Source organism: Myodes glareolus, chromosome 18 (genome assembly GCF_982192425.1).
Source record: "Myodes glareolus chromosome 18, mMyoGla1.1, whole genome shotgun sequence".
In the NCBI taxonomy this organism is placed as follows: Eukaryota; Metazoa; Chordata; class Mammalia; order Rodentia; family Cricetidae; genus Myodes; species Myodes glareolus.
This window is the reverse complement of record NC_142043.1, coordinates 68,860,687-68,886,541: the sequence shown is the minus strand read 5'-3', so window position 1 is coordinate 68,886,541 and position 25,855 is coordinate 68,860,687. Positions and strand designations below refer to the sequence as shown.

Sequence of the window (25,855 nt, the reverse complement as noted above, 5' to 3'; positions counted from 1 at the left end):
CGAACAGGTTAATAAAATTGGAATTAAGCTTGGAAAGCTTTGCCCAACCAGGGGGGAAGTGAGCGGTAATCTTACTAAGATTCTGCAGGGTCCCACTGAAACATTCTCAGATTTTGTTGCTCGCATGGTTGAAGCAGCAGGCAGGCTTTTCGGGGATCCAGATCAAGCTATGCCACTGATAAAACAGCTGATATACAAACAATGCACTAAGGAATGTAGAAATGCTATAACCCCTTTTAAAAGCCGAGGCCTTGAGGTATGGATGAAAGTTTGTAGAGAGTTGGGAGGGTCACTTACTAATGCAGGCCTAGCGGCAGCTGTGCTTCAACTAACACAGGGAAAAAAGGCAACTTCAGGTGCCTGCTTTAAGTGTGGTAAAGTGGGACATTTAAAACGGCAGTGTCCAGAAAGAGAAGTTGATCTTCAAAGGCCTGGCAGCCAGCGTCTAACTCAGCCAAATGTATGTCCAAGATGTAAAAGGGGGAAGCATTGGGCGAATTAATATCAATCTGTAAGGGATATGAATGATCAATTTTTGCCTCAGACACCTGTAAGCTCCCGTCCAAAAAATGGGTAGCGGGCCCCCGCCCTCAGGGCCCACAAATTTATGGGGCAGTTGTGAGTCAGAACGAGGACATGTGTCAGAGGGCGTGGCCAACTCTCAGACATCCGAGAGACCATGGAGAGCCACTGCAGGTTCAGCAGGATTGGACCTCCGTGCCACCAGCAGACTCGTATTGACTCCCAGAATGGGAGTTCAGCTTGTGGAATCAGACTTTAAGGGGTCTCTGGATCCAGGAACAGTAGGGTTAGTTATAGGAAGGTCTTCCACAACATTGAGGGGTCTAAAAGTTCATCCTGGGGTTATAGATCCAGATTATACTGGAATAGATAAAATTATGGTAGAATCACCTAAAGGCATTTCTGCAATTTCTCCTGGAGATAGAATTGCTCAACTCATACTCCTTCCCAGTCTTCATGAGTGGTTTGAAGCCTGCCCTGTAGAAAGGGGAGATAGAGGTTTTGGTTCCTCGGGCACAGACCTAACCTTTTTGTCCCTTGACTTGGACCAACGGCCAGTTTTGACACTTAAAGTAGACGGAAAATGCATTCTTGGTCTGTTGGATACAGGTGCTGACAAAAGCATTATAGCCAAGAAGGATTGGCCATCAGGATGGCCAATTCAGGCTTCCTCTCAAACCTTACAAGGCCTAGGTTTTGCAAAAGTCCCAGATATAAGTGCTAGACAGTTACAATGGAGTGATGATGAAGGCCATTTGGGGAGTATTCAACCTTATGTCCTAGAGCCCCCATTTCCCTGTGGGGGAGGGATCTGTTGAAAGACATGGGGTTTAAGCTCAGTAATGAATATTCCCCTGTTTCACAACAGATAATGACAAAGATGGGATATCATCCAAGCTTCGGATTAGGAAAAAGACTGTAGGGGCAGAAAGACCCTACATCTGTACAGCAACGCCCTTCTAGGCAAGGGCTGGGTTTTTCTTAGGGACCGCTGGGGAGGGAATTCCCATTACATGGGAAAAAAAGAGGAGCCAGTGTGGGTTCCTCAGTGGCCTCTGTCCTCTGAAAAATTAACAGCTGCAAATAAATTGATAACAGAACAGTTAACCCTGGGCCACATCAAGCCATTCATCTCACCTTGGTGTATCTGTTGATGTTCTCCATGTCATGACTAGCATACAATATGAGAACTTTACCTGTGCTGTAAATTTGTCTAAACAGTTGTCTAGTTATCTTTTAGGTAATTGGATTGGAGAATTTGATACCATGATGAGGCAGCTGATGGTGATCATCATCACGGTGGAGTCTACCCGAGTGAATGCAGAATTAACCACAGGATTGTCATCATGGATTACTGCCACCATAAAACATCTAAAAAGAGTGGACAGGCTTGGGAATATTAACAGACCTCTTGGTGTTGGTCTCCCTGGCTTGCCTGTGGTGTATATGCAAGATCAGATTTTTTCAGTAGTGCGGAACAGTCATGATTATTAAAGCCGTTACAGCCATTGAAGTAGGACAGTCCCCCACACATGATTGACAATCATAGAATTGTTATGCTCAGGATGCGAGGCTAAGCACTGCACTCAGGGTCAGCCACTTTGGGCCCAGAGAAGAGCATGCCTGATTGCATGTGGGTTGATACCCTAGATCCCACCTCTGAAAAAGGGTATCAGACTGGTCTGATACTCTTTGGGTGGATGACACCTGAATGAAGATCAGTACAAGGTCCCAATGTCATTCTATATTCAGAGATCAGGCCTCTACTCTTGCCTGTTGCATTTAAAATAAAAAGGGGGAATTGTAGAGAGCCATGTGATGCCACGCCTTACAGGTGGCGCTGATTCCCCCCTTCCACCTTTCCAACAGTGAGTGCTCTCAGATGTGTAACAACTCCATATATGGCTAACATTAAGATCTGGCTTGCTTCCGCGTTTCTGGACCTATCTGTGTCTCCCACGTGGCTTGCTGGGGTTGGCTACCCAGAGGTTTTTTAAGCTGCAGACTGACTTTTCCTGGGGCGAGAGGTTGCAAGAGGTAACAAAAGGATAAGAAGATTATTTTAAGGGCCTGAATAAACCACAGTTAAGAAGAGTCTGGTGTTGAGTCTTCATTGCTGATAAGACGGGCACGATAGTCAGTCATTTTTTTTCTGTATCTTGCAGAATGTCTGGCAGACTTTTTCATGAAGCAGGAACCCTGAAGGACTGTCTCATCTTCTTCAGGCAACTCTAGCAGCCATTTTTCTGTAGGTTATGCATCTCCAGTTTATACAGCAGACCATCAAACAGTCCAGGCAAGAACAGTTTCTTGCTCAAATGGCTAAAAAAAACTCCATAAGGAGCCTCTTTGATGCCCACCATCTTCCTGATGTAGATTGGTACTGCCAGGTATCGGCGAATCAATCCCACACCAGTTATGTTTTAAGGGGTTATTTATTTTGGGGGGTAAAACTTACATACACCAAAAACCGTCAGGAAGGGAGCCTAGTTGCTGGAGCCGGAGCCGGGAGCAGGAGCCGGGACCAAGCGCCGGAACCAAGAGCCCTGATCCGGGATCTGTGGCTCTTTTTAAAAGAGAAATATACCACGCCCTAGTGGGCTGGTATTTCAGCAGCTATTGGCTGACGGAGCGGAAGGCGCTCCCCGCCGCACTATGGGCTCGTGCTTCAGCGACTATTGGCTGAGGCAGCGGAAGATACTCCTGCAGCACCTCCCCCTTTTGTTTAAGTAAGAGAGTTCTAAGCCTACTACGAAATTATATACAGTAAGTACAAACCTACACAATTATATACAATAAGTACAAATATCCTATTCTAACCAGCTAAAGTCTTGTATAATAAATAACTTGGCCAAGTCATGAAAGGAAAGTAACTACGTTTATATAATCTTCAATCCCATCAAAGATCTGAGAAGGGAAATAATGTCACCTGAGTAATTAGGAAGTGCAATCAAACAACTTCCAGAACATGTAACAAATCACAGAGACAACTGGCTACCTGGGCAAACACCCAAAGTCACATTTGCAGCGTTGAAGCAACCAACTTTGGCTAAGGCTTAACGTAACTGACATACCATTTTCAAAGGCAAGGAACTTTTCAAAACTATCTTACCCTGTCTTGGCAGGATATGACAGTCCTGTTTTATCCATTTATGGATACTCTGTAACTCTGTCAGTAGTTGAGGTATGGGCATTTCTTTACCCAAAGGCCAGTTCTGGCAAGAAGAAAGGCTCCAGGTGGAGTGTCTTTGGTGGTCAACATTCTCTCGGGAATAGATCAGTGTTGCCAGGAGCGATTGTGTCTCCCTACCACAGAACTCTGAATTAGATTAAAGGCCATTTTCTACAGCTCTTTGAAGAGGTTGAAGATTATCTATCTATACTGAATATAATCTCTATGTATCTAAAGAACCTGATTAGTCTAACTACATATGACAAACTTAGATAACTATTGATCTATATAATTCTCAATATCTATTTAACTTAAAGACTGAGATAGTAAACAACTGTGCAATAAATGAGGACAATGTGACCTCCAAATATAAACAATGTGCAAGTATACATTGCAATATGGTAAACATATATATCAATACATAAACAATATATAAGTATCTTAATCAGAGGTAGAAGTGTACAATGCAATATGGTAAAATATACATATATCAATACAATATATATATCAATACATCAAAATGCTTTAAACAGAGGTAGAAGCATGCATGTATACAATAGTGAACATAATTTAACTTTGTATCAATATATAAGAATCAATACCAATATATTTGTCTAAAAACAATAACTCACAAGTACAAAGCTATTATCCCATAATCCAATTATCCCTCTTTTTTTTTAAAGATTCCTGCGCTTATAAAATTCCTCCCCCAACTCTCAACCCTATACTAATTATAACCAACCCCTAAATGATGTCCCTAAACCTAAGGACAAACTTTACTGGGAGAGGGGACGTCATTCAATGAGAACAGGAGAATTCTGGGAAGCAGGGAGGTTTCTCAGCCACTCCTGCACAGACCGCTGAAGAGGCAGCATGTAACTTGTCCAGCTGAGAAAGGTACGGAGCCATATGGCTACCATAGATAATAATAATGGGTTAATATAAGTTACAAGGGTTAACAAGATGCCTGAGCTAATGGGCCAATCAGTTTATAACCTTATGGAGTCTTGTGTGTGATTTTTCTTTGGGACTTGCCGATTGTGGGGTACTGGGCGGGAACAGAAACCCCAACAAGCCGGCCCCTCATGTTACAGCCAGGAGCAGATGTGTCTCATTGCAATGAAAAGTCAAAAGTTCTTAAAACATTTTAAATGTCATATTCTGTTAGTCTTTGAAAGGTTTGAAGGATATCTGTCCACCTGAAATAGATCTCTGTACATCTAGAAAACCTAATAAACATGACTACAGTTTGACTATTATAGATGACTATCTATTAGTCTGTATTTCTTAATTATAAGTTACATTTTTAAATGAGCTGCACAAATACCTTAATCAATAGCAGATATATATATATATATAACAAAATTGACCTTAAAATTGTATCAATAAACCAAGATCCATACCAATGCAAAGTGTTCATCTCTATATCATATCCCCTTTTAAATGTAAGCAAACTTTTATAAACAATCATTTAGGGAATTTGGGTGTAGATGTCTCCAAATTGCTTCCTGGTTTTTGTTGGATGAAGTAATTTTGGGTTTCACAGACACCTTTCAGGGGATCTTGGTCCATCAAACCACATTAGCCTGGAAGGAATCCACAGATTCTCATCCTCTGTGAAAACAAAAGCAGAACATCTTTTCCAAAGCAACATTCCCTTAATAAAATATATATGCCAGTTTCACTTAGCAGCCCATACAATGAAATGTCTCTCTGTACTTAGCTCATTCATAGTCAAAAAATTCAAAGAAAACACAATAATATACATAATCCAGACTCTCTGTGTATTTTCCATCTTTACATGGCTTAATTTTCTTTACTCCTTTAATCTATGACTGCCTGTACTCTGTCTCTTTAAAGACTTTGTTTTTTAAAAAAAAAACAATTTGTTTCTTTTTTATAACTCTCTGTTCTCTTTTTCTTCTCTCTCACAAGCCTATATACATTTTTTAAACACACTGTGTCTCCTCTAGAGGTCTTATTTCTGAATCTGTCCTATTGTGTATCTGTAATCCTTTTCTGACAAAAAGCATTTGAAAATGGTAAACAGTGAGGTCGCTGTGGCCATGAATACTGGCTCCACCTCTCTTGGCCTTTTTTACATAGTGGCGGCATTTCACTGCCAGCTCTGGGACCACCAGGAGAAAGCCAGGCTCATCACCTCAACTTTGGTAAGCAGTTGGCCCATGCTGCCACCAAGTAACTTGCAGCACACTGTCCACAAACTCCATTCAAGTGCTCTGCCTCCTGAAAGAGCCAGAGTTTGTGCTGCCAGCATGAACCAGGAAGTCACTGTTTCTTATGCTGAGTCAGTAAGCCTTCTCTTAAAGAAGCTGTAGTGCCCCCAACAGCAAACAGAGCCCATAAAAAAAGTGACTACCAAGAAGCTACTCTAAATTCTGTCTAGAATTCCTTTTCAAGGTCTCTCATGTTTTATGAGGACATAGTTACCCATGTTGGGTCCCATGCTGTAGGAAAAGGTTGCTTATTCGTTTCCCAGTCACCCAGACCTGAAATAATCACACAGAAACTGTATTAATTAAAATACTGCTTGGTCAATCACTTAGGTGTATTGCCAGCTAGTCTTATATCTTAAACTAACCCAATTCCATTATTTTGTATTTTACCACAAGGTTCATGGTTTACTGGCAAGCTTCTGGCAGGCTCCAGCAGCCATCTTTCTCCTTAGGTAGCTACATGATATTTCTCTGACCCTGCCTTCTTCCCCCTTTATCTCTGTTTGGAATTCACACCTTGTTCTATTCTACCCTGCCATAGGTCCAAGCAACTTCTTTAATAACCAATGGTAATAAACCATATTCACAGAATACAGAGGAGAATCCCACATCAGGTATGATCCTTTGAGGAGTGGTCTTCCATGTTCTCAGTGACAGACTCACTGCGTTTGTAAAAAGAAAAGATGAAGAGGTGCTTGAGCACTCAAGGTTGAAATCACATCAAAGAGGCCACCACGTGTGGTGACTTCCCTGGTAATAATCAGGTAGAGAATGGCACTAACAAGGAGAGGTTACAATGGTCACAGGTGATAGGGGCCCCATTTTCTAAGAATTTCAACTCTGTGATGGTACCCACATGTGCCTGTGTAATGTGATCGACATGTAAGCTGGTTTCTCCAGGGTAGGAACCAAGAACCACAGGTGACTGTCCCACATCTGTTGGGTTGTACATTAAAATCTTTTCTCATTTCTCTGCCAAAACACCTGACAAGGAACAACAGGAACCAAGAATTTATTTTGGCTTATGGCTTAAGGAGGTACAGCTTGATATGACAGTGAAGGTGTGGTGGCAGAATGAGAGATCTCAGCACATCCTCCACCAGGAAGAAAAGAGCAATGAATGCAAAAGCTCCTCTTTCTTTTGCTTTGTCTCCTTCTCCCCTCATCTGGGACCTCAACCCATTTAGGGGGTTTTATTGCCTAAATCTAATCTAGAAAACCTCTCACAAATATCCCAGAGATGGGACTCAAATTGACCATTAACAAAACTGTCACAAGTCTACCAAAACCAAACTGCCCCTCACCCGACCCTGAAGGACTCTGGAGCTCCAGGTGGCCCACGAGGCTGATGTAACTACATTCATGCTGAGGCTCTAGAGATTCATTTCCCTAATAAGAGGGATAAACATAATGCCAGCTGTTTACATCCTTGTGAACATGGTAACGTTTTCCAACATTGTATATGTTTACTGGTCAATAAAGATTTCCCTAAGATGGTAAAAACTTTGGTAGACACGCAACAGAGTCAGAAATACACAGAGAGGTAAGATTTGAGGTAATTATGGACCAGCCTGACTCCATTTTAAGATTAGACATCATCTTGTTACAAGGTCAAAGTAAGTTCATTCCTGTATTCTGTTAAACTTGGGTTTGACTATGTCTTGACCCATTTTCTGAAATTTCACATCTTCAACACTCTATAGCCTGACCTCCATCCTGATAAGATGGCCTGCAAAATAATTTTGAGATGTTGAGCCAACTTCCTATATAACCAAAATTCCTCCTGAAAATCCCTCAACCCTTGAAAAGCCCCTTAGCCTTGCAGTTTAGGGGTTATATAAACCCCACATTCTCCTGTGTTCAATGCTGTTCTTCCAAACCCCACTTTAGGGAGACATTCCTGTATGGCAGAAAATAACGTTTGCACAATTAACTTAAGAATTTGGGTACTAGTCTTTATTCTCATTTGGTGGGATTAACAGTAATAGGAGAGATATAGAACACGGAGAAAAGAGCAAATGACAAAGGTGTATGCCGGACTCTCTAGCAGAAAGAGCAGGGGCAGAGCCAGACCTGCAAGATTCTACCTGGGGCTGAACAGGATGATGAGTGTCGTGACTCAGTCCTCCCCCCGGCACCAGGGAGAAACACGCCTACTGAATCGGGACTCTGTCCAAGAAGAAACTTGTTTATTGTTAACAAGCAGAGACTTATATAGGGTTGTGATGGGAGGTGGAAAAGCCTGGAATGAGCCAAGGCAGAGCAAGGAACAAGGGCCAATGAGCTCTGTCACGTTAACAGTGGCTGAGCAGAGGTGAGTCTAGGTTGGGTAGCCAGAGACAGGTCTCCAAACTCTAGCTAGGCTCAGGAAATTACACTAGGCCTCACTCCTGGGCCTCATGAGACCCAACAGGTGTAAACACAGAAAAATGGAGAGAAAAGGCTCTGCAATGAAACAGACAAAAGAGGAACAAGAGACAGATAGAGAGAGTACACTGTAGAGACATGTACAGATGAGGAGATGCAGTGTAGGGAGGAAGGGTAGACAGAGGTGACAGCTGAGGAGAGATGACTCTCACCAGCTATATCTATCTAGTCACTTCTGAAACCAGCCTCAGCTTCCTTACAACATCAGCAAAATAAGATTAAGTTGGGTGTTTATCATTTACAACCACAAAAAAATTACTGTTATTGTTGACTGTGACCTTTAAAAAAATCAAAGTAAGCCAGGCGGTGGTGGCGCATGCCTTTAATCCCAGCACTCGGGAGGCAGAGACAGGCGGATCCCTGTGAGTTCAAGGTCAGCCTGGTCTTCAAGAGCTAGTTCTAGGACAGGCACCAAAAGCTACGGAGAAACCCTGTCTCGAAAATAAAAAGAAAAAAGAAAAAATCAAAGTGAGCCCCAATCAATGTGACTTCACAGGACACATTTGGAACATTGGTGATGAGTCACGGCATCCATCCCCCAACAATTCCACCATGTTTAGTTGCACTGTCCTCACCAACCTGGAAGATGCTAGGACGATGTGAGAACAGCACACCAAACAGCAAAACTATGAGCCATGAAGATGTGACAGCAGGGTCCTGTCTCCTCAGCCCACCCTTACATCGAGCCCAGGATGCTTCCGATCACCTTTGTAGCAGGAACAAGTACTTCCAGCCAGTTTGGCTCCATTGTTTTGTCCCACACCATTCCCACTCACCCCCGCTCAGTTAAGGAGGCTCAGGACATATAATTCATAATTGTGTTTAATTATGAAAAAGAGACAAATGTTTTCAGTGCATCTCTTTAGCAGTCCCATGGGACAGTGGAAACAGAAGGCCTGGGGTCTGAGTAGAGAGTACTGCAGTACACAAACAGAGTCTCTGGAATCAGTCCAGGAGCAGAGCCAAAGACAGAGCCTTGGGGAGTCAGGGATCACAGAAGCTGAGTGGGTGGGTACACTGGAACCATGCTAGACTCTGAATCAGAGAGGGATAGGCAGGCTGGGGCAGATAGGAATTGAGGACAGGGATGTATAGATCTTACAGCCAACTCAGTCAAAACATCATGAATCACTGTAGGAGCCCTGTGGGAGACAAAGAAAGCGAGTGGTCATGAAAGGTCTTCTGGAGACGCCTCTTCTCCTGGATTCTGCTGAGTTAGACAAAGAGAGCTGTGTCCAGGCCCTGCCACCACCTTCCCCATCACCTGTGCAGAAGGGAAAGAAGCTAAAGGGGTCACAGAGCCCCACAGGACAACAAACATGTGGGAGGTGGAAGAGAAGCCACCACCCCAGGGAATATGAAGGATCCCATCTTTTAGGTAAATCGGAGGAGTCTGTCTCCTCTACAGGACTGTTGGTCTCTTCCTGTCACTGCCAATGTCCTTGATCACAGCCTCCAGTGTGGGGCACAGAGCAGGCAACATCTTGGTGCCTAACCTGAAGACATAGCTCAGGATCCACTCAAGTGATGTCAGCAAGCCCCTGCTCAGGAACAACCTCGGGAGTGTTCTACAGATGCCAGCTGTGATACTCTCAACCTCACAGCAGACAGGCTATGAACCAGGACTGTGGCAGGTACACCTGTCTCATGCCCTTCCCTGGCACCCATGCACCTGCCCCACCACCCACAGATAAAGGCTGAAATATTACCTGCTGCAGGAGGCCCTCGAGATCCTACAAAAGGAAGCCACAGAGAGAGTTCTTGTTATAAAAACAGGGCTTTGTCACATAACCCAGGGGACAAATGAACAGTGCAGCTTAGCTGAAGCTGTTCTCTCATTATCTTTGTCCACTATGACCCTGAGCATCCCCCCCCCCACCTGCCAATGGATGAAGCTGCCACCAGAAGGAGGGAAAAGCAAGGCCCATGCTCTCTTAGTGGTAGAAACTTCTGGAAAGGAGGCAGTGAGACAGTGGTAGACAATGACAGAAGCCCTAGGATGAGCTCTGCATGGTTCTATGGCACAGTCACACACCCAGTAAAATCAGATTCCAGTGTCCACCCTGGGGTTTTCCATGTCCTCCCACCCTAGTCCAGCTTCTCCCCTCAGCACTGCCCACTACCCCAGTGTCCCCAGAGTCCTCACCTTTCTGACTCTTATGACGAACAAAAAGGCCCAACCCAAGGAAGATGAGCCCCAGCACGAAGCCTCCGATGCCACTCAGCATCTTGCTCTGGGCAGACTCGGACTGTGTGCCTGGGAAGCAGAGCCTGAGTGTCAGCTTTGTCCCCCTATATCCCAACAGCCCTGACTGGGAGCCTAAAGTCCAGCCTGAGCCATATGTAGTGAAGGAGTTGGGAGATCCAGGTTCTTTATTTTAACCCTATTCAGGGCAAGGATGAGCCAGGAGATCTGAACATAACGGTCAGGGGAATGGACAGGGGTGACCAGATAAGAGATCTAGAAGACAGCTGTGAGTGAGAGAGGCTAAGTGGATGTCCGCACCTCACAGATAGATCTATAATCTTGGGCCAAGATACCCAGTCACTATCTATCATTGTCAATTCCTCTGAATATTAGGGATGAGTTCTCACTGTACGCAGTGATCTCTCAGAACTCCTATCAGGAAAGAAAGTGAGACCAGGGTTCTCCTGATGCCCTAACTATGAGGCAAGAGATCTAGTTTCCTGTAGCTCTCAGCTCAGTAGAGGAATCAGACTGAACAGGCCAAAGATGGAAGTGGGTGGCAGTGGAGGGATGTGGTGAATGACACTGGAGAGATGGGGTGGGCGGCATTGGAGATTCTGTGTTATGTGAGACACACGGTGGAAGAAAAGTTTCCCTTACTCCACTCCACAGTCACAGGGCTCTGCAGACTGGGGTGCTCCACATGGCAGGTGTAGACGTCTCCCCTCTGAGGGGTCATCTCCAGCATGACCAGGACCTGGTAGGTCCAGTCTCCATCCTTAATAAGCTGCGTGGACTCAACTCCCACTGTCTCCTCCTGGCCATTCCGGAACCAGCGCACTTTGATCTGGGCTGGATAGAAATCTGTCACCGAGCAGACCAGCCTGTTGTGGTGGTTGAGGACCTCTGTCCTGGACAGAGAGATGGTCACCTTGGGCTGCTCTAGGGGAACAGATGAGAAAAGACGGTGAGTGAGATGTGAGATGGGGGGTATGTGGAGGGTCCCCATGGGGAAGAGGCAGGTGGGAATGCCTGGGCCTGGACTCTAATATTAAATGAAGACAAACAATAAACTTAGAGGTCACTAGGAAAAGAAGAGTGAGAGGTCCTGCTCTTACGTAACACGAAATGTATTAAGACAAAAGAAAAACTAATTGTGATTTCTTCAAGTATACAATTTTTAAAGAAAAAAAACTTCAAAAATAACTCCAGTACATCACTTTCTTCACTCAGACTGACATGCACAATCGCACAGACATCTTTCCTGACTGACTATATATACATCGTGCCAGCTACACCAGAAGCCTGCTGACTGTGTGCCATCATCCCCTCAGGGTGAAAACAGCAAACATACTTAGTGTGTTCTCTGAATTGAGGACACCTTAGGTTCTCTCATTTTCTTCCCCCACACCCTCCTGTTTTCTTTCCATAGTCCAGTGTGTTAATTACTGCTGCCTTCATTGCATTCCCTTGCTGTGAAGAATTTAACTGTCGGGACCTAACAACGGACTGTTTCTAATAACAAGGTTACCTGAAAAGCATAAGCAACCTTGAGTTAACTGTTCATATATTAGTAATGTATGATATTAAATCTGAACACCATGCTTCTTTAACATGCCTCGGAGTGTCAGTGAGTGTGCTGAAGAGGAAATGAGCCAAGGAAGGTGATGCCCATGGGCTGGAGTGAAGTCTTCAGAGAGCATCCCAGCACTGTCCCCTGAGAGGGGCTAAAGTAACACACATAGCAACAGCTTCATCCAGGATGGGGTGGGTCCCCCACCAAATGGAGCCAGGACCCATTAAAGAAACTGCTAGTTCTAGGGTTGGGGTAGTAAAGTGAAGCCACCTCCCCTCAGGAAAGAAAGCCTGGGGGCTGGAGAGAGCTGGCGGTTCTTGCAGATGACCTGGGTTCAGGTCCCAGCACTGTTCTCTCTACTGTCTGTAACTCCAACCTCAGGATTCCAATGATAACGCCCTCTTCTCTCGTTTTTTAGTACTTTCCCCTCAGATTTTGTATCACAAACTTTTAGTGTGATCCAAGTCAGCACAGTCTACTTCAGAGAAAGAACAGTAAAGGCTTCAGGTCAGTGCCAGGCAGCAAATAGCCTCACAACACAACCTCTGCGCCAAAAGCTACAACACAACATTACAGGATCATAGCCTTTCCCTTGTTTAACTTCCCTGGGTTGGCTCTGGGTAGGTGGCACAGGGCAAAGAGCAAAGGGCAAAGGTGAGGACGGAGAGAGACTCTGTTTATCCACTCCGCTGGGTGGGGCAGGGTAAACTGGGAGCAGGCTGTGACAACACCTCCCGCTGGGAACCCTGGTTGTGGTGCCCCCTCTGGCCCGCACCCCCCACGGCCGCCACCTCCCGCGAACCCTCCCTGCGCTCACCAAGCCGCCGCAGGGCGGTGAGGATCAAACCCTCGTAGTTGTGTCTGCACACCGTGTCCGTCTCGGCCCGCTTCTGCTCCAGGTGCTCCTTCTGGCTGTTGTAGTACTCGGCTGAGGGCCGCCCCAGCTCGGTCACCGCGCGGTACTCGCCCACGTCGCTGTCGAAGCGCAAGAACTCCTCCTGGTTGTAGATGTATCTGGTCACACCCCGCACGTGCTGCGTCCCGTTGATGTAGTAGCACTGGCCCTTTATCTGGATCACGAAATCCCCTGCGGACCGATGCGGTCAGCCCTGGGGCGACGCCGGAAGCGGAGACCCCGGAGCCTGCGATCTGACCCCATGCGGCGCTTCAGGCAGGGACGACGCGGTCTCTAGGGACCTCGGAGCCCCGGGAGGGGCGGTTGGGAGGGGACCCCGCCTGGCTTAGAGGGGTCGGACTCTGAGTGAACCCCGCCTCCACGGGGCTCGGGGGCACCTGACAGAAGCTTCCTTATGAGTAAAAAAGAGCTCAAGAGAGGGAGGGAGACAAGCGACCAACTCTTCCTGATAAGAATATCCCAGGAAGCACCAATTGTACTTAGTGCGTTATTTTTTTTTTTTTTATTTTTTTTTTTTTTGCCACGCAGTGGACTCTCACACACATTTAATACAAGCACTTGGGAGGCAGAGGCACTCGGATTTCTATGAGTTCGAGGCCAGCCTGATCTACAGAGTGAGTTCCAGGATAGGATTCAAAGCTACACAGAAAAACTCTGTCTAGAAACAAAACAAAACAAAACTTTTTTTTTAAGAGCACATTCAAAGTTGAGTGGGGTAGAGAGGGTCTGGGTGGAATTGGAAGTGGGGGTGAATTTGATCAAAATACACTGTACGAAATTCTCAACAAATTAATAAAACAATGATCAAAAGAAAAATACCCCAGCGCAACCACGTGAGATTCTCTCCTGAGTGTAAAGGACCTTTCCTACCCTAGGGGACATTTATTCTCAGAGAGAGCCCCAGCTGGAAGACAGGTGACCTCTGGGGCCTGCCTGCTAGGGACTGAGCAGAGTTTCTTTTTGCTTGTTTGTTTGTTTTGTTTTCCTGGACAGGGTTTCTCTGTGTGACAGCCCTGGCTGTCCCGGAACTCACTTTGTGATCAAGAATAACTGCAAAGGGAAATTAAACTGCTCACAGGCATTTGTGGGGCGGGGGGCTCTGTATGAAGTAGATAAAGCACTCTCGTCTCTGAACTGAGGGGTCTCGTGGTGTGTAGCACATATTTCCCTTCTATGCCTGACTTTTTTTGGGAAATTCAATTTACCAACCCAGAGTCCTCAACTTCCATTTGCTGAAGAAATTTAGACTTCTGTCTGCTGGTTCTCTCAGGGTTGGATGCCTGGAGTTGCCTCCCTTAAACCTCCACCCCACACCAGGAATTTTCCTCAAATACCAGGACTCCAAGACCAACACCAACCCATGTTTCCCCATCTCAGGATCCAGCACTTCCTCCAGACAGGGAGCTGTGGGTGGGGGTGTCCGGGGTGGGGTGGGGGCTGCTATGCCAACTCTGCTGTTTCCTCAGCTATAACCCCGCTCTCCCTTTGTCCTGTCCTGGGTTCTGATTTAAACTCTGTCTCCTCATACTTCAATATGCCAGCCTCAGCCTGTGCAGTGGGCACCATCCTAACTTCAGTACCAGAACACAGAAATGAGAATATAACCACGCTCTCTTCCAGATAAAGGAAATCTATGATAAGAGACTTTTTAAAATCAGAATCTTACCAAGCTCCCCCACACACACTCCAGCGTCCCCAGGGGTCCCTCAGAGCCTGTCCCCCAGAGTGCTGGCTCTGGAGAGCCCTGCCCCGCACTTACTTGGGGAGTCTCCGCCTGCGGCCCCCGGGCTGCTCAGCACCATCAGCACCACAGCTGCTGCAAGGAGGAGGCTGGGGACCGGCAGCGCCATCTCGAAGGAAAAGGTAATGGCAGCCACCAGGATGCACACCTGCTGTGCCCCTTCAGAGAGCAGAAATCTGTAGATGTCTACAAGTATTGGGGTTAGTCCCAGGAGAGGAACCAATCAGCACCCGAGCTGAAGCGTGTCACTAGTCTCTGGGCAGACATTGTTTACAAAGGCCCTCTGTGCTGTGCCTGGTTGTATCTTCTTGGAGCTCCACTGGGTGAACATTTGAGGTGACAATTCCTCTCAGTTACAAGGTAAGCCTGTCCAAACTGAAGATTGCCTGTGTTTGGGGTTTAAAGAGACAAAACAGAAAAGTGAGTCAAGTAGAGACAATTTTGGGAGAGTTATTTCAAAACTACCGGTCTCGTACTTGTATTTTTAATAGGGAAATTAATAGAAACCATGTATTAGGAGACAGAGTTGTCCTTTTTTATGTCTGACAGTCTGAGGAGCCTCAGGTGAGAAAGCAGAGTTCTTGGGGAGTCAACAAGTCACTGAACTTTCTAACCTTGGAATTCTCTTTGTAAACCATGCTCTGACCACTGTACACCTAGATCTTCCTATGCACACAGTAAAGAGTGATGTGCCATGGTTAATAATGAGAATTGCCGTGTGTGTGTGTGTGTGTGTGTGTGTGTGTGTGTGTGTGTGTGTGTCTTGGAAACAACAGGTCAGTGTGAGGCCCAGCCCTGCTGACTCAGGAATCTTTCTTATGCAGGAATCTATTGCATTCATGATATTCCAATGAAAATACTTGAGAAGTTAATCAACCCAACTTTTATAAATTATTCTGCTGTTTAAATCCTTCACAGTCGTGAAATAGGTTCACTGATGTCAGCAAAGGCAAACTCCATAAGTTTTTAGAACTTCCAGACACAGACACCTTGAGTTTCAAGGACAATAAACTGAGGCTTTAAAGCAACAGCTTCAGGAAGGATGCTCACAGGCTTGTCACACGGTGCCAACCTGAATGGCAGTATCAGTGTCTTCTTCTAACCCTTGTCTGCTCAGGTCTGTGCACACACTACCAAGTCTAATTATCAGTCAGCTGCAGCAGTGCCTGGCAAACACCAGTGACTAAACACTAAGTCTCTCTCCCTCTTTCCATGATGCTTGGGAGCCAAGAAACAGGAGGCAGGAGTCAACAGGAAGAAGGGAAAAGGGGTAGAGACGGGGCAGCAAGAACGTCCCGAGAGAGCTATGGCAGCGCAGGTGAGCTGCAGCATTGCTGGGGCCCACCCTGCACACACTGAGAACCAGAGAGGGACGGCCCTGGGCTCCCAGCAGCTGTGGTGCTCAGGGTGGACACAGAGCTCCTCAGCCTATGTAGGCAGCATAAAGGGGGATCATCAAACTCAGTGTGGAACAGTCGGCAGACAAACATGGCCAACCAGGGACCTGGGAGATGGCTGCTCTCGGTGTCCTCACCCCCACCTCAGACCTCCACACACAAGCTGAGGGCTCTCCCCCTCCTACTCCCTTCCTAAGGGGGAAGCGCCTCAACTCTGTCCTGGGCTGTGGGGTAAGTCTGTCACACAGGGAATTTCCAGCTCTTTCTGATCACTTCACACAGACTTTTCATCTGGCAACAAAAGTGTCACCAGGAATCTTTTTCTGATTGGCTAAGATTACATTAGGAAGGCAATGCCTTGGCCTTTTGCCAGCTCCTCCATCCTAGCCCAACCTTTTCTAGAGTCCTCTGCAGGGTTCTAATCAGACTATCACACAGCATCCCTGGTTCAACTATGTGGGGTGTGGGGCAGCATCCTCTCTCTCAGGCAGAGAAAGGAGACTATGATCTCTGTGAGTTCGAGGCTACCCTAGTCTACAGAGCGGGTTCCAGGACAGCCTGGGCTACACAGAGAAATCCTGAGTTAAAAAAAAAAAGGAAGAAAAGAAGAGAGAAAGGAGACAGTGACACCAGGTTCTTCAACAGGAAACTTCCCATCAGACATGGCGTGGCATGACTTAGCTTGAACATTAATGTGATTTTCTTCATGTTTTTGTTTTCTCAAGAGCAGCAAATGCATAGAAATAGCTGTTAACAAAGACAAAACCTTTGGCAGCTTCCTTCAGACAATGGTTAATGCCTCCAGAATATGAAAAACTACAAAAACTCAACACCAGAAAACCTCAAGTCTTCCAGTCACTAAGTGGGAGTGTGCACTAGATGAAGAACTCTAAAAAGAAGACACACAATGGCCAACAAATATCTTAAAAAGTGTTCAGCATTCTGAGACACCAGGAAATGAAAAATTAAAGCTGCCCTGAGACCCCATCTCACCCTGGTCATGACCACCAACCAGAAAACAAATGACAGCAAATGCTGGAGAGGAAGGGACACCCGTATTTACGGTGGGCAGATGTGCAAATCAGTGCAGCCACCATGGAAATCAGTGAGGAGGTTTTCAAAAAGCTAGAAATAGAACTATGAAGCTTCGCTTGGTATTGCACATCTTTAATCTCAGCACTTGGGAGGCAGAGACAGGAGGATCTCTGTGAGTTCGTAGACAACCTGGTCTACAGAGTGAGTTCCAGGACAGAAAAATCCTGTCTCAAAAAAAAAAAAAAACCTAAATAAATAAATAAACCAAAATATGGCCCAGCTACTCCACTGCTGAGTGTGGGTGTGAACTGAAAGTTCTCAATCCTACCACAGAGATGTCTGCAGACCATGCTTATTGCTGCACTGTTCTCAGTAGCTAAGAAATGGAGCAGCTCAGATGTCCATTGTGACAGACAGACAACCCAGATGTCCATCGTGACAGACGGACAGCCCAGATGTCCATTGTGACAGATGGACAAAGAAAACGTGGTGCATGGACACAATGAATTGTGCTCACCCATAAAGAAAACTGAGATCATGAAATTAGGGAAATAGACTTGAGAATTACTATGTGAAATGAAATAACCCGGGTACAGGAAAACAAATGGCACAGATTCTCTCTGAGAGAAGGATCCTAGATTTTAATTTTTACGTGTGGGGCAGTAGGACAGGGAAAGAGATGGGGAGAAGGGTCAACAAAAACATACGGTGTGAACAAGCCATAATGAGACCCACCGTTCTGGATAATAATTCAAAAACCTATTATTAAACATGGGAGTCGAGGTTTGAGAGGCAAAGGCTGATGGGTAGTGGGGTGAGCAGGGGTTAGCCATGAGACAAGCCAGAGGCTCGCAGGGGCACTAAGGCACCTGCGGTGGGAAGGAGGAGGAGGCTGCGTGTGGGAGACGGCATGAACTGCAGTATACGGACTCCAGGGCAGGTTTGTTCGTTTCCTTTGTCTAAGAACGTGTTTGTCTCCTCTTCATCTCTGAAGAACGGTCTGGGCAGATGTATAATCCATCAGGATAGCTCTTACCTTCAGCACTTGAAAGTTGCCAGGGTCAGCATCTTCAGGTGACAAATTCATGATCACCGATTTGAAGCTTGTCCTCTCTCTTAGGCGTCCAAAGGTCCTCGCTAAGGAATGGATTTCCCTGACGCTGGTTTTTCTCAGCTCCGAAATCCATAAAATTATGTCTCACCAAATTTAGAAAGTTCTCAGCATTTATTTTTTTGAGTATTTTTTCAGCCCTTCACCCTTTTCCTCTTCTTCTGGCACTCAGTGGGGCAAGTCTTAGGTCTCCTGTTGTCCTGGAGTTCCAGGGCTCTGTCCACGGCCTTTGCCCTGTTTTCTCCTTGTTGTTCAGACTCAGTGAACTGATTCTCTGTCTTTGAACTCATGCATTCTATTGTCTGCCATGTTCACTCAGCTGTTGAGCACAATAATTAGTTTTTAATTTTGCAGTTTTGCCATTTCCATTAATTCCTCTCAGTCTGTTATTCAGCATGGCCGTCTGTTTTGTTCTCTTGCTGTTGTATTTATCTGTTTGGGTGAACTCGTCATTACTTACTAGAGTATTTCATGATGTTGCTTTAATGTCCTGCTGTAATTTCCCAACATCTGATTTATCTTGATATTGGTTCAGTTTAATCTTCTCATTCATGCTCTGATTGTCCTGATTGTGTGGTGAGCATGGTACTTTGCTGAATCCTAGACAGTTGACAATTGCATTAGAAGATTCTGGGTGCTGACTAAGTAATGTTACTGTCAGGCAGGTGCCTTGATTGGCTCTACACATAGGTCCTGGCTGACTTTTCTGGTTATGGCTCTGTAGTAGTTTGAATGTAATTAGCCCCCATAAGCTCATAGGGAGTGGCACTATTAGGAGGTGCAGTTTTGTTGGAGGAAGTGTGTCTCAGTTCACTTCCTGTTGCCTGTGTATCAAGATATAGAACTCTCAGCTCCTTTCCAGCATCCAGTATCATGTCTGCCTGCATGTTGCCATGTCTTGTCATGTTAATAATGAACTAAACCTCTGAAACTGTAGGCCATCCTAATTAAGTGTTTTCCTTTATAAGAGTTGTTGTGGGGGTTGGAGAGATGGCTCAGTGGTTAAGTGGCTGCTCTTCCAGAGGTCCTGAGTTCAATTCCTAGCAACCACGTGGTGGCTCACTCACAACCACCTATAATGAGATCTGGTGCCCTCTTCTGGCCTACAGGCAGGATACTGTATAAATAAATAAATAAATAAATAAATAAATAAATAAATCTTAAAAAAAAGAATGCTTCTCTTAAAAAAAAAAGAGTTGCTGTGGTCATGGTCCCTCCTCACAGCAATAGAAACCCTAAGAGAGGCTCCAAAAGCAATTCTGCTTATGGATGTGGCCTTGCTGCTCCATTTCCAGGACGTGGCTGTGCTGCTCCATTTCTTTTCATTCACATTCTTACCCCAAGGGCCCATCTGGTGTCTTCCTGTTACAGAGTGGCAGACATTTCCCTGGGCCAACTGGTGCTCTCAGGTGGAGGTTATGACAGTCACCCTGGATAAAGGAAGATGTTTATCTTGGTTTGATCTCTGGGTCACAGTGATAAACAGGTCTGTGGTGGGTTGGATGAGAATGCTCCCTATAGGTCAATATATTGGAATGTTTGGTTCCCAGTGGTGGAACTATTTGGGAAGGATTAGGAGGTGTGGCCTTGCTGGAGCGGGTGTGTCATTGGAGGTAGGCTTTGGGGTTTCAAAAGCCTACACCAGGCTCAGTCTCACTCTCTCTGCTTCCAACTTGTGGGTCAGAAAGTCAACTCTCAGCACTGCTTCAGCGCCATGCCTGCCTGCCTGGTGCCATGCTCCCCACTATAATGGTCATGGATTCACCTTCTGAAACTATAAACAATGCCCACATTAAATGTTATCTTTATAACTTTTATTGGCCATGTGTCTCTTTACAGCAAAAGAAAAGTAACTCATATAGCCTTCTTCCTTTCTTTTAAAAAAGTTTTATTTGATTTTATTTTATTTTGTGTGTATGAGTGTTTTGCCTGCATAAATGTTTGTATGCCACACACATGCAGTGTCTGCAGAGGCCAGAAGAGGGCATCAAATCTTCTGGAAGTGGAGCTGTATGTGATATAGGCTGCATGTGGGTGCTGGGAGCTGAACCTGAGTTCTCTGCAAGAGCAGCCAGTGCTCTTAACCATGGAGCATTTCTCATGTTGAAAATGAATCTTTCAGCCTAGAACTTTGTGTACAGACACTGCAGATAGGGATTGTTGGTGTGATCTAGTCAGGCTCCTGGCTGGTGGCAGGTACCAGGATTTCATGTGTCTAACAAGGAAGGGGAGCTGACTGCTCAGGTTCGGGGCCTGAGAGCAGGTGGCACTCCATGGAGCAGCTGCAACTTGGGTCCATGCATGCACCAGCCACATTCCTGGCAGGAAACAGACAGCAAACTCAGCTTCATTACTCTGAGAGGAGTCTGGCCAGGACCTCTTTCCTAGCTGTAACATCTGAGAACAGCCAATCACAGGGGTGCACTGGGCTAGGGAGAGCAGTTACAGCTGCCTCAGCTACCGTCTGGTGCTCAGAGGCTCAAGGATTTGAACAATTATCCACACCTAGTGCTGTCTGGGAAAGTCACAGGACTTTCTTTTTATTGGAGGAAGTATGTCACTGGGGGTGGGCGTTGATGGTGTGTAGCCTTGCCTCACTTCCTGTTCTTTCTCTTCTTCCTATGTGGAGATGAAAATGCAGCCAGTCAGCTTCCTGCTCCTGCTGACCAGCATCCCTGCCTGTTGCCACACCATTCCCTCCTTCTGCAGTGTTGTCCCGCCATGAAGGACTCCGTCCTGCTAGGACTGTAAGCCAAAATAAACCATTCTTTCCTCCCTAACTCAGGGTGTTTATTATCACAGCAACAGAAAAAAAAGTGAGTACACATCTCAAGCTGGAGAGCTGAAGGAGGTGATGGCAGAGTCCTGCAGTCAGAGAACAGCCAGGGGGAACCTCCTGGTAGCACCTGTGGTCTTGCTGAGCAGAACCTCAACTTTCCAGGGAGGGTCTAAGGACGCAATGTGAAAGAAACAGCAGAGCCAAGTACATTTTTTATAGCTCAATTAATAAAAACCCAGAGACAGATACTGGGGTTCAACCTGAAGGTCAGAAAAGCCAAGCAGCCAGACACTGACTCTTACCTCAACCTCAGTTGGAAATGGCAATTCTGCCTCCAGGAGTCTCAGAATGAGGCTGTGAGTGAGAGCTGTCTCCTCCTGTCTTATATTCCTCTCTAGTGCTAGGATTAAAGGTGTGCACCACTATCACCCAGTGTCTATGACAAACTAGTGTGGCTACTAGGATTAAAGGTGTGGGCCACCACTGCCTGGTAAGAGCCAGTGACTGGCTGCTTTGCTTTTCTGGACTTCAATTTGAACCCCAATATCTGTCTCTGCATTTTTATTAATAGTGCTACATTTGCTGCCCAACATGGGGCTCACACCCATGACACTGAGATTAATAATCTCATGCTCTACCAACTGAACTAGCCAGGCAGTCTCATTCTGCCAGCACACGCAGCTCTCAGGAGGCAGAGGCAGGTGGAACTCTATAAGTTCAAGGTCAGCCTGGTCTACTTAGTAAGTTCCAGGACAGTCAAGGCAACATAATTGGACCATATCTAAAAAAAAAAAAAAAATGTAAGTAAAACTTCAGATTCCCCACCCTGTACAGCGTTGCTGTGTGCATTTGAGGTCATGCCTGTATGCTTATGCTTACTGATAAAGTATTTGATTTTACTCATTAGCAGCTACTTAATCAGACACCAGATATTGTAACAACTGAGGACACAGAGCTGTCCTCACAGCCGTCTGCACAGACGTCACCCTAGGGACCTGAGAGGACAGAGCCCACTCAGCAGCAACAGTGCAAATTTCCACTCCCTAAGAAAGGATCCGTGCAGGACGTGGGGGGAAGGTGGAGGGAAGCCGAGGCAGACTCATTCAGTTGTCTCATGTGGGTAGTGAATGTGGTCATATGAAAGACTGACTCACCAGCAACAAAAGGTGTGGTGCAGATCATTAACGTTGTTCCTCTGAAACCAGACTGCCTGGGTGCTAACTGCATGTGACTTCACTCAGGTTCACTTTGGCCCTTCTGCCCCAGCTTCCTTGCCGCTAAATGGTGGTTGTCTCAGTACCTCACTCGGGGAGTCAGCACTTGTAAGTGCACAGCAAGGTACTTGGCAAGAGGTGCGCTCCCCACAATAAACGTAGAAAAGCAGAGTAGATGAGGATCAGCAACAGTGAGACACCGGATGCTGCTATGGCTGCAGGGCCTGGTAAGGCACCTTCCCATGTGTTTGACCCAAAAACACTTTTGGGGTTGCGAACAGGGTCCCAGTTCCAAGAACACGGAACAGGAAGAAACCAAGTCTCATTTGGATTTTGTTTTTAATACTGAGTGTAGGGAAGAACTGGCCTCTACAGCTCTCTGGCCTCCTTGGGGACATGGAAGCTTGTTTCTCCTGTCCCCAGCTCTCATCTCATACCTAGTAAACCATGAAATCCTGTGTGAGAATCAGCTGCTCATAAGGTCTACAGCCATTCCTTCTCATTGGTTAGACCAAGACCAGGAACAGCACACGATGCCTCTGAGCCGGTTTCATCCTGTTAGACTATCTATGAGATTGCTCACAGGGAAACACACTGAGGCAGTAACCCTGAATCCTCACCTCTGCCATAGCTGATGGAGACCACCCTGGAATTAGGGTTCATGATATGATTGTGATTTAGAGTGGGTTGTGTCTCCCACTATTACAGATCCCACTTTCCCCTTTGAAACCATATAATTTTGCGGGCACAAGAGCAGACACTCCGGAAGGCATGGATGCGAGGGGACTTTCCACAGTGGTTTCCCTTCCCCAAAACGCTAACATTCAAGCCTCACACTTACAACTGAAGCTGAAATAGAGACACTGGTGGCAAAGAGACTTTACAGGCAGTGGTTTCTGACCCAGCCAATGAGAGAGGAGGGTGAGGCCGCATCACCGGTCTCCGGCAGACTAAGTCACCAAGCCTGCCAGCAAGAAGCCCAGAAGAGCAGCTAGGGGAAAGCAGCGTAAAATAAGAGATTGTGAGGTTATTAGGAAATTACAGATTGTGGGATGGGGTAGTAAGGGAAGATGTGTCATAGTCTAAGATTTAAAGAAACAATAAAAATCTCCAGAGTATTTTTTTTAAATTTAAGATTGATGCTTTATTGCTTTTATTTGTGTCTATGTACGTGTGTCTGTGTGAGTGAATATCACGTGTGTGTGGATGCTCATGGATGCCAGAGGAGGACTCTCCTCCTTCTCCAGCTGCTTCCTGTAAACCTGGCTGGCCTCAAACTCAGAGATCCTCCTGCCTCGGCCTCCCAAGTGCTGGGATTAAAGACGTGTGCCACCACTTTATCAAATTTGGTTTGTTTGTTATATTTATGTGTTATTTAATGTGTATAAATGTATGGCTGCATGTATGTGTACCGTGTGTGTCTGGTGTTTGAGCAACCCAGAGAGTGTCAGATCTCCTGGGACTGGAGTTATAGATGTCTGTGTGTCACTGTGTGGAGCTGGGAAGTGAACCCAGGTTCTCTCCAAGAACAAAAAGTGTCTTTAATCATCGCTTCAGGTCTTTCTCAAGCTTCAATTTTAAGTGTGTCACTTTCCCATCTCAGAGATCAGGGTCGTCACACTAAAGCAGACTCAAACTCCTCTGTCTCACGCCTCTTTGCTTATGCAGCATCCAAAACCACCTGTCCAGCAGCTTTGTCCAGTGGATCCCTGGTGGAGCAGTCAGTGAGCCTTGCCTTTCCCAGTACAGACCTGTGAGCCTGGGATGGGACCGCTTGCCCTGAGTGTCAGCAGCAGACTGTGACCACCCGCTGGTGTGTGGTCCACTTCACACTCAAAGCTGTAGCTGTCTTGGGAATGTCATGGGGTAATGTGTTTTGCCACAGTTTGATGTGAAAATAAAGACCAAATAGGACTTGAGTCTGACCGTGTGGCCGTGAGGATTCTGAAGTTTAGGAAAACACCTCGTTAGCAGTCTCTGTCCTCCTTGTCTGCCAACTGCCTCCCACAGCTTCTGCTCTGGCTCCTCTCTCTGCCTTGTCCCTCTGTCTCCCTGTGAAATTATCAAATCTACTAAACACCCATAGTCTCTCTCTCTCTCTCTCTCTCTCTCTCTCTCTCTCTCTCTCTCTCTCTCTCTGTGTGTGTGTGTGTGTGTGTGTGTGTGTGTGTGTGTGTCTCCAAGCTGTTGATGTGGCTCAGTGGTCGAGCGCTTGCCTAGCACGCACAAGTCCTGGAGTTTGATTCCTGTGCTAATTCTGTGTTAACTTGACACCAGCTGGAGTCATCTGAGATGAGGGAAGCTCAGCTGAGAAAACGCCTCCATGAGATCTGGCTGTAGAACATTTTCCTAACTAGTGACTGATGGGCCCAGCCAGCTCTGGTGGGGCCATCCCTGGGCTGGTGGTCCTGGGTTCTGTAAAAAATCAGGCTGAACGATTCATGATGAGCAACCCAGTGAGCCGCTCCCCTCCACAGCCTCTGCATCAGCTCCTGTCCCCAGGCTCCCACCCTGTTTCAGTTCCTGTGCTGACCTCCTGTGATGATGAACAGTGATGTGGAAACATAAGCTAGGTTAACCCTCTCCTCCCCAGACTGTTTGGTCATGGCATTTCAGCACAGCAGTAGTAACCCCGACTAGGACAGTTCCCAACAGTGGAAAACAAAACACAAAAAACAAAGGAACACAGTACTTCTTCAGAACACTGGTTCCAACAGTAACTGAGAAAAAGTAGCAGCAGGAGGCTTCTAAACTCACAGGGATCAGAGGGAAATTGATGAAACTTCCATATGAAGGACGGCTCTCCAGGGAGTGGATCTGAGACTCCCTAGAGCAGAGCCAAGCCCACCCAGGACTAGAAGGGCGAGACGTAGGGGGAGCTGCTGGCCTGTGTGGGAGGGCTGGCCTTCCCTGTCAGGTTAACAACCATAAAAGAGTGGAGTGATCCCATCCTCAAAACCTAATAAAGAAATATTTTGTTTCATAGTCGTTTTCTTGACTATTTGATGCCATTTTTGTAAAGCCTTTTAGTGTGTTTTTAAATTTATTTTATTTTAGTACATCACCCATTTGTGACTAAGTTTTCTTTTATGATTTTGTTATTTTCTTTTCCCCTGTCCAGTTAACTTTCATTTTGTGTCTTCCTGTTTCCTATCCACTTAATTACTGGGCTTCTAGTTCTCAATTCGAATTTTCCTTCCAGCGGTGAATACATGCACGGTTCACTCTGGCCTCGCTGCTGTAGCCGTGGCTCCCCTTCTTGTCCTTAGTCTTGGAGACAATGTGTACTGGTTAATAACAGCTTTGAGTGATCGCACCTATAACTCTGTATTCTACTTGTTTCTATTTTCCCTTATTAACCAGACAAGTTAAGTGCATTAGGACAAGAACGTCGAAAGCTTTCTGGGTTTCTTAGCTCAAGGTTGCCCTCTAGTGTTTCCGCAGCGCAGTACCGTTTCATTAACAATGTGGGAAAGTCGGTGTCCTCTGATTTTATAACTCTTGTTTCTGGAAATAATTAATTTTCCCCACTCACTTCCT

The 25,855-nt window shown here is 46.1% G+C and overlaps 1 protein-coding gene and 1 non-coding gene across 2 annotated transcripts; both read right to left on the bottom strand.

Annotated features, from left to right (window-relative positions):
• Positions 1 to 10,370: 10,370 nt before the first annotated feature.
• On the bottom strand, positions 10,371 to 14,945 carry LOC148119207 (rano class II histocompatibility antigen, B-1 beta chain-like). The gene is made up of 4 exons (XM_087898438.1): positions 14,798 to 14,945; positions 12,940 to 13,209; positions 11,207 to 11,488; positions 10,371 to 10,615 (listed from the first exon to the last, which is right to left on the bottom strand). Exons 1-4 carry the CDS (start codon positions 14,886 to 14,888, stop codon positions 10,386 to 10,388), a joined length of 873 nt encoding a protein of 290 aa, XP_087754564.1. The 5' UTR covers positions 14,889 to 14,945; the 3' UTR covers positions 10,371 to 10,385.
• Positions 14,946 to 21,684: 6,739 nt separating this feature from the next.
• Positions 21,685 to 21,757, bottom strand: Trnan-auu (transfer RNA asparagine (anticodon AUU)). Its single transcript has one exon. It is a non-coding gene; the product is annotated as a tRNA-Asn (tRNA).
• Between the last annotated feature and the right edge of the window lie 4,098 nt (positions 21,758 to 25,855).

Excerpts from the sequence above, each read along its gene's own strand:
- LOC148119207 (XM_087898438.1), bottom strand. The coding sequence starts at position 14,888 with ATGGCGCTGCCGGTCCCCAGCCTCCTCCTTGCAGCAGCTGTGGTGCTG. Across the intron at positions 13,210-14,797 it reads CGCAGGCGGAGACTCCCCAA|GGGATTTCGTGATCCAGATA; the intron begins GTAAGTGCGGGG and ends ATCGGTCCGCAG. Across the intron at positions 11,489-12,939 it reads CACCGCCCTGCGGCGGCTTG|AGCAGCCCAAGGTGACCATC; the intron begins GTGAGCGCAGGG and ends CTGTTCCCCTAG.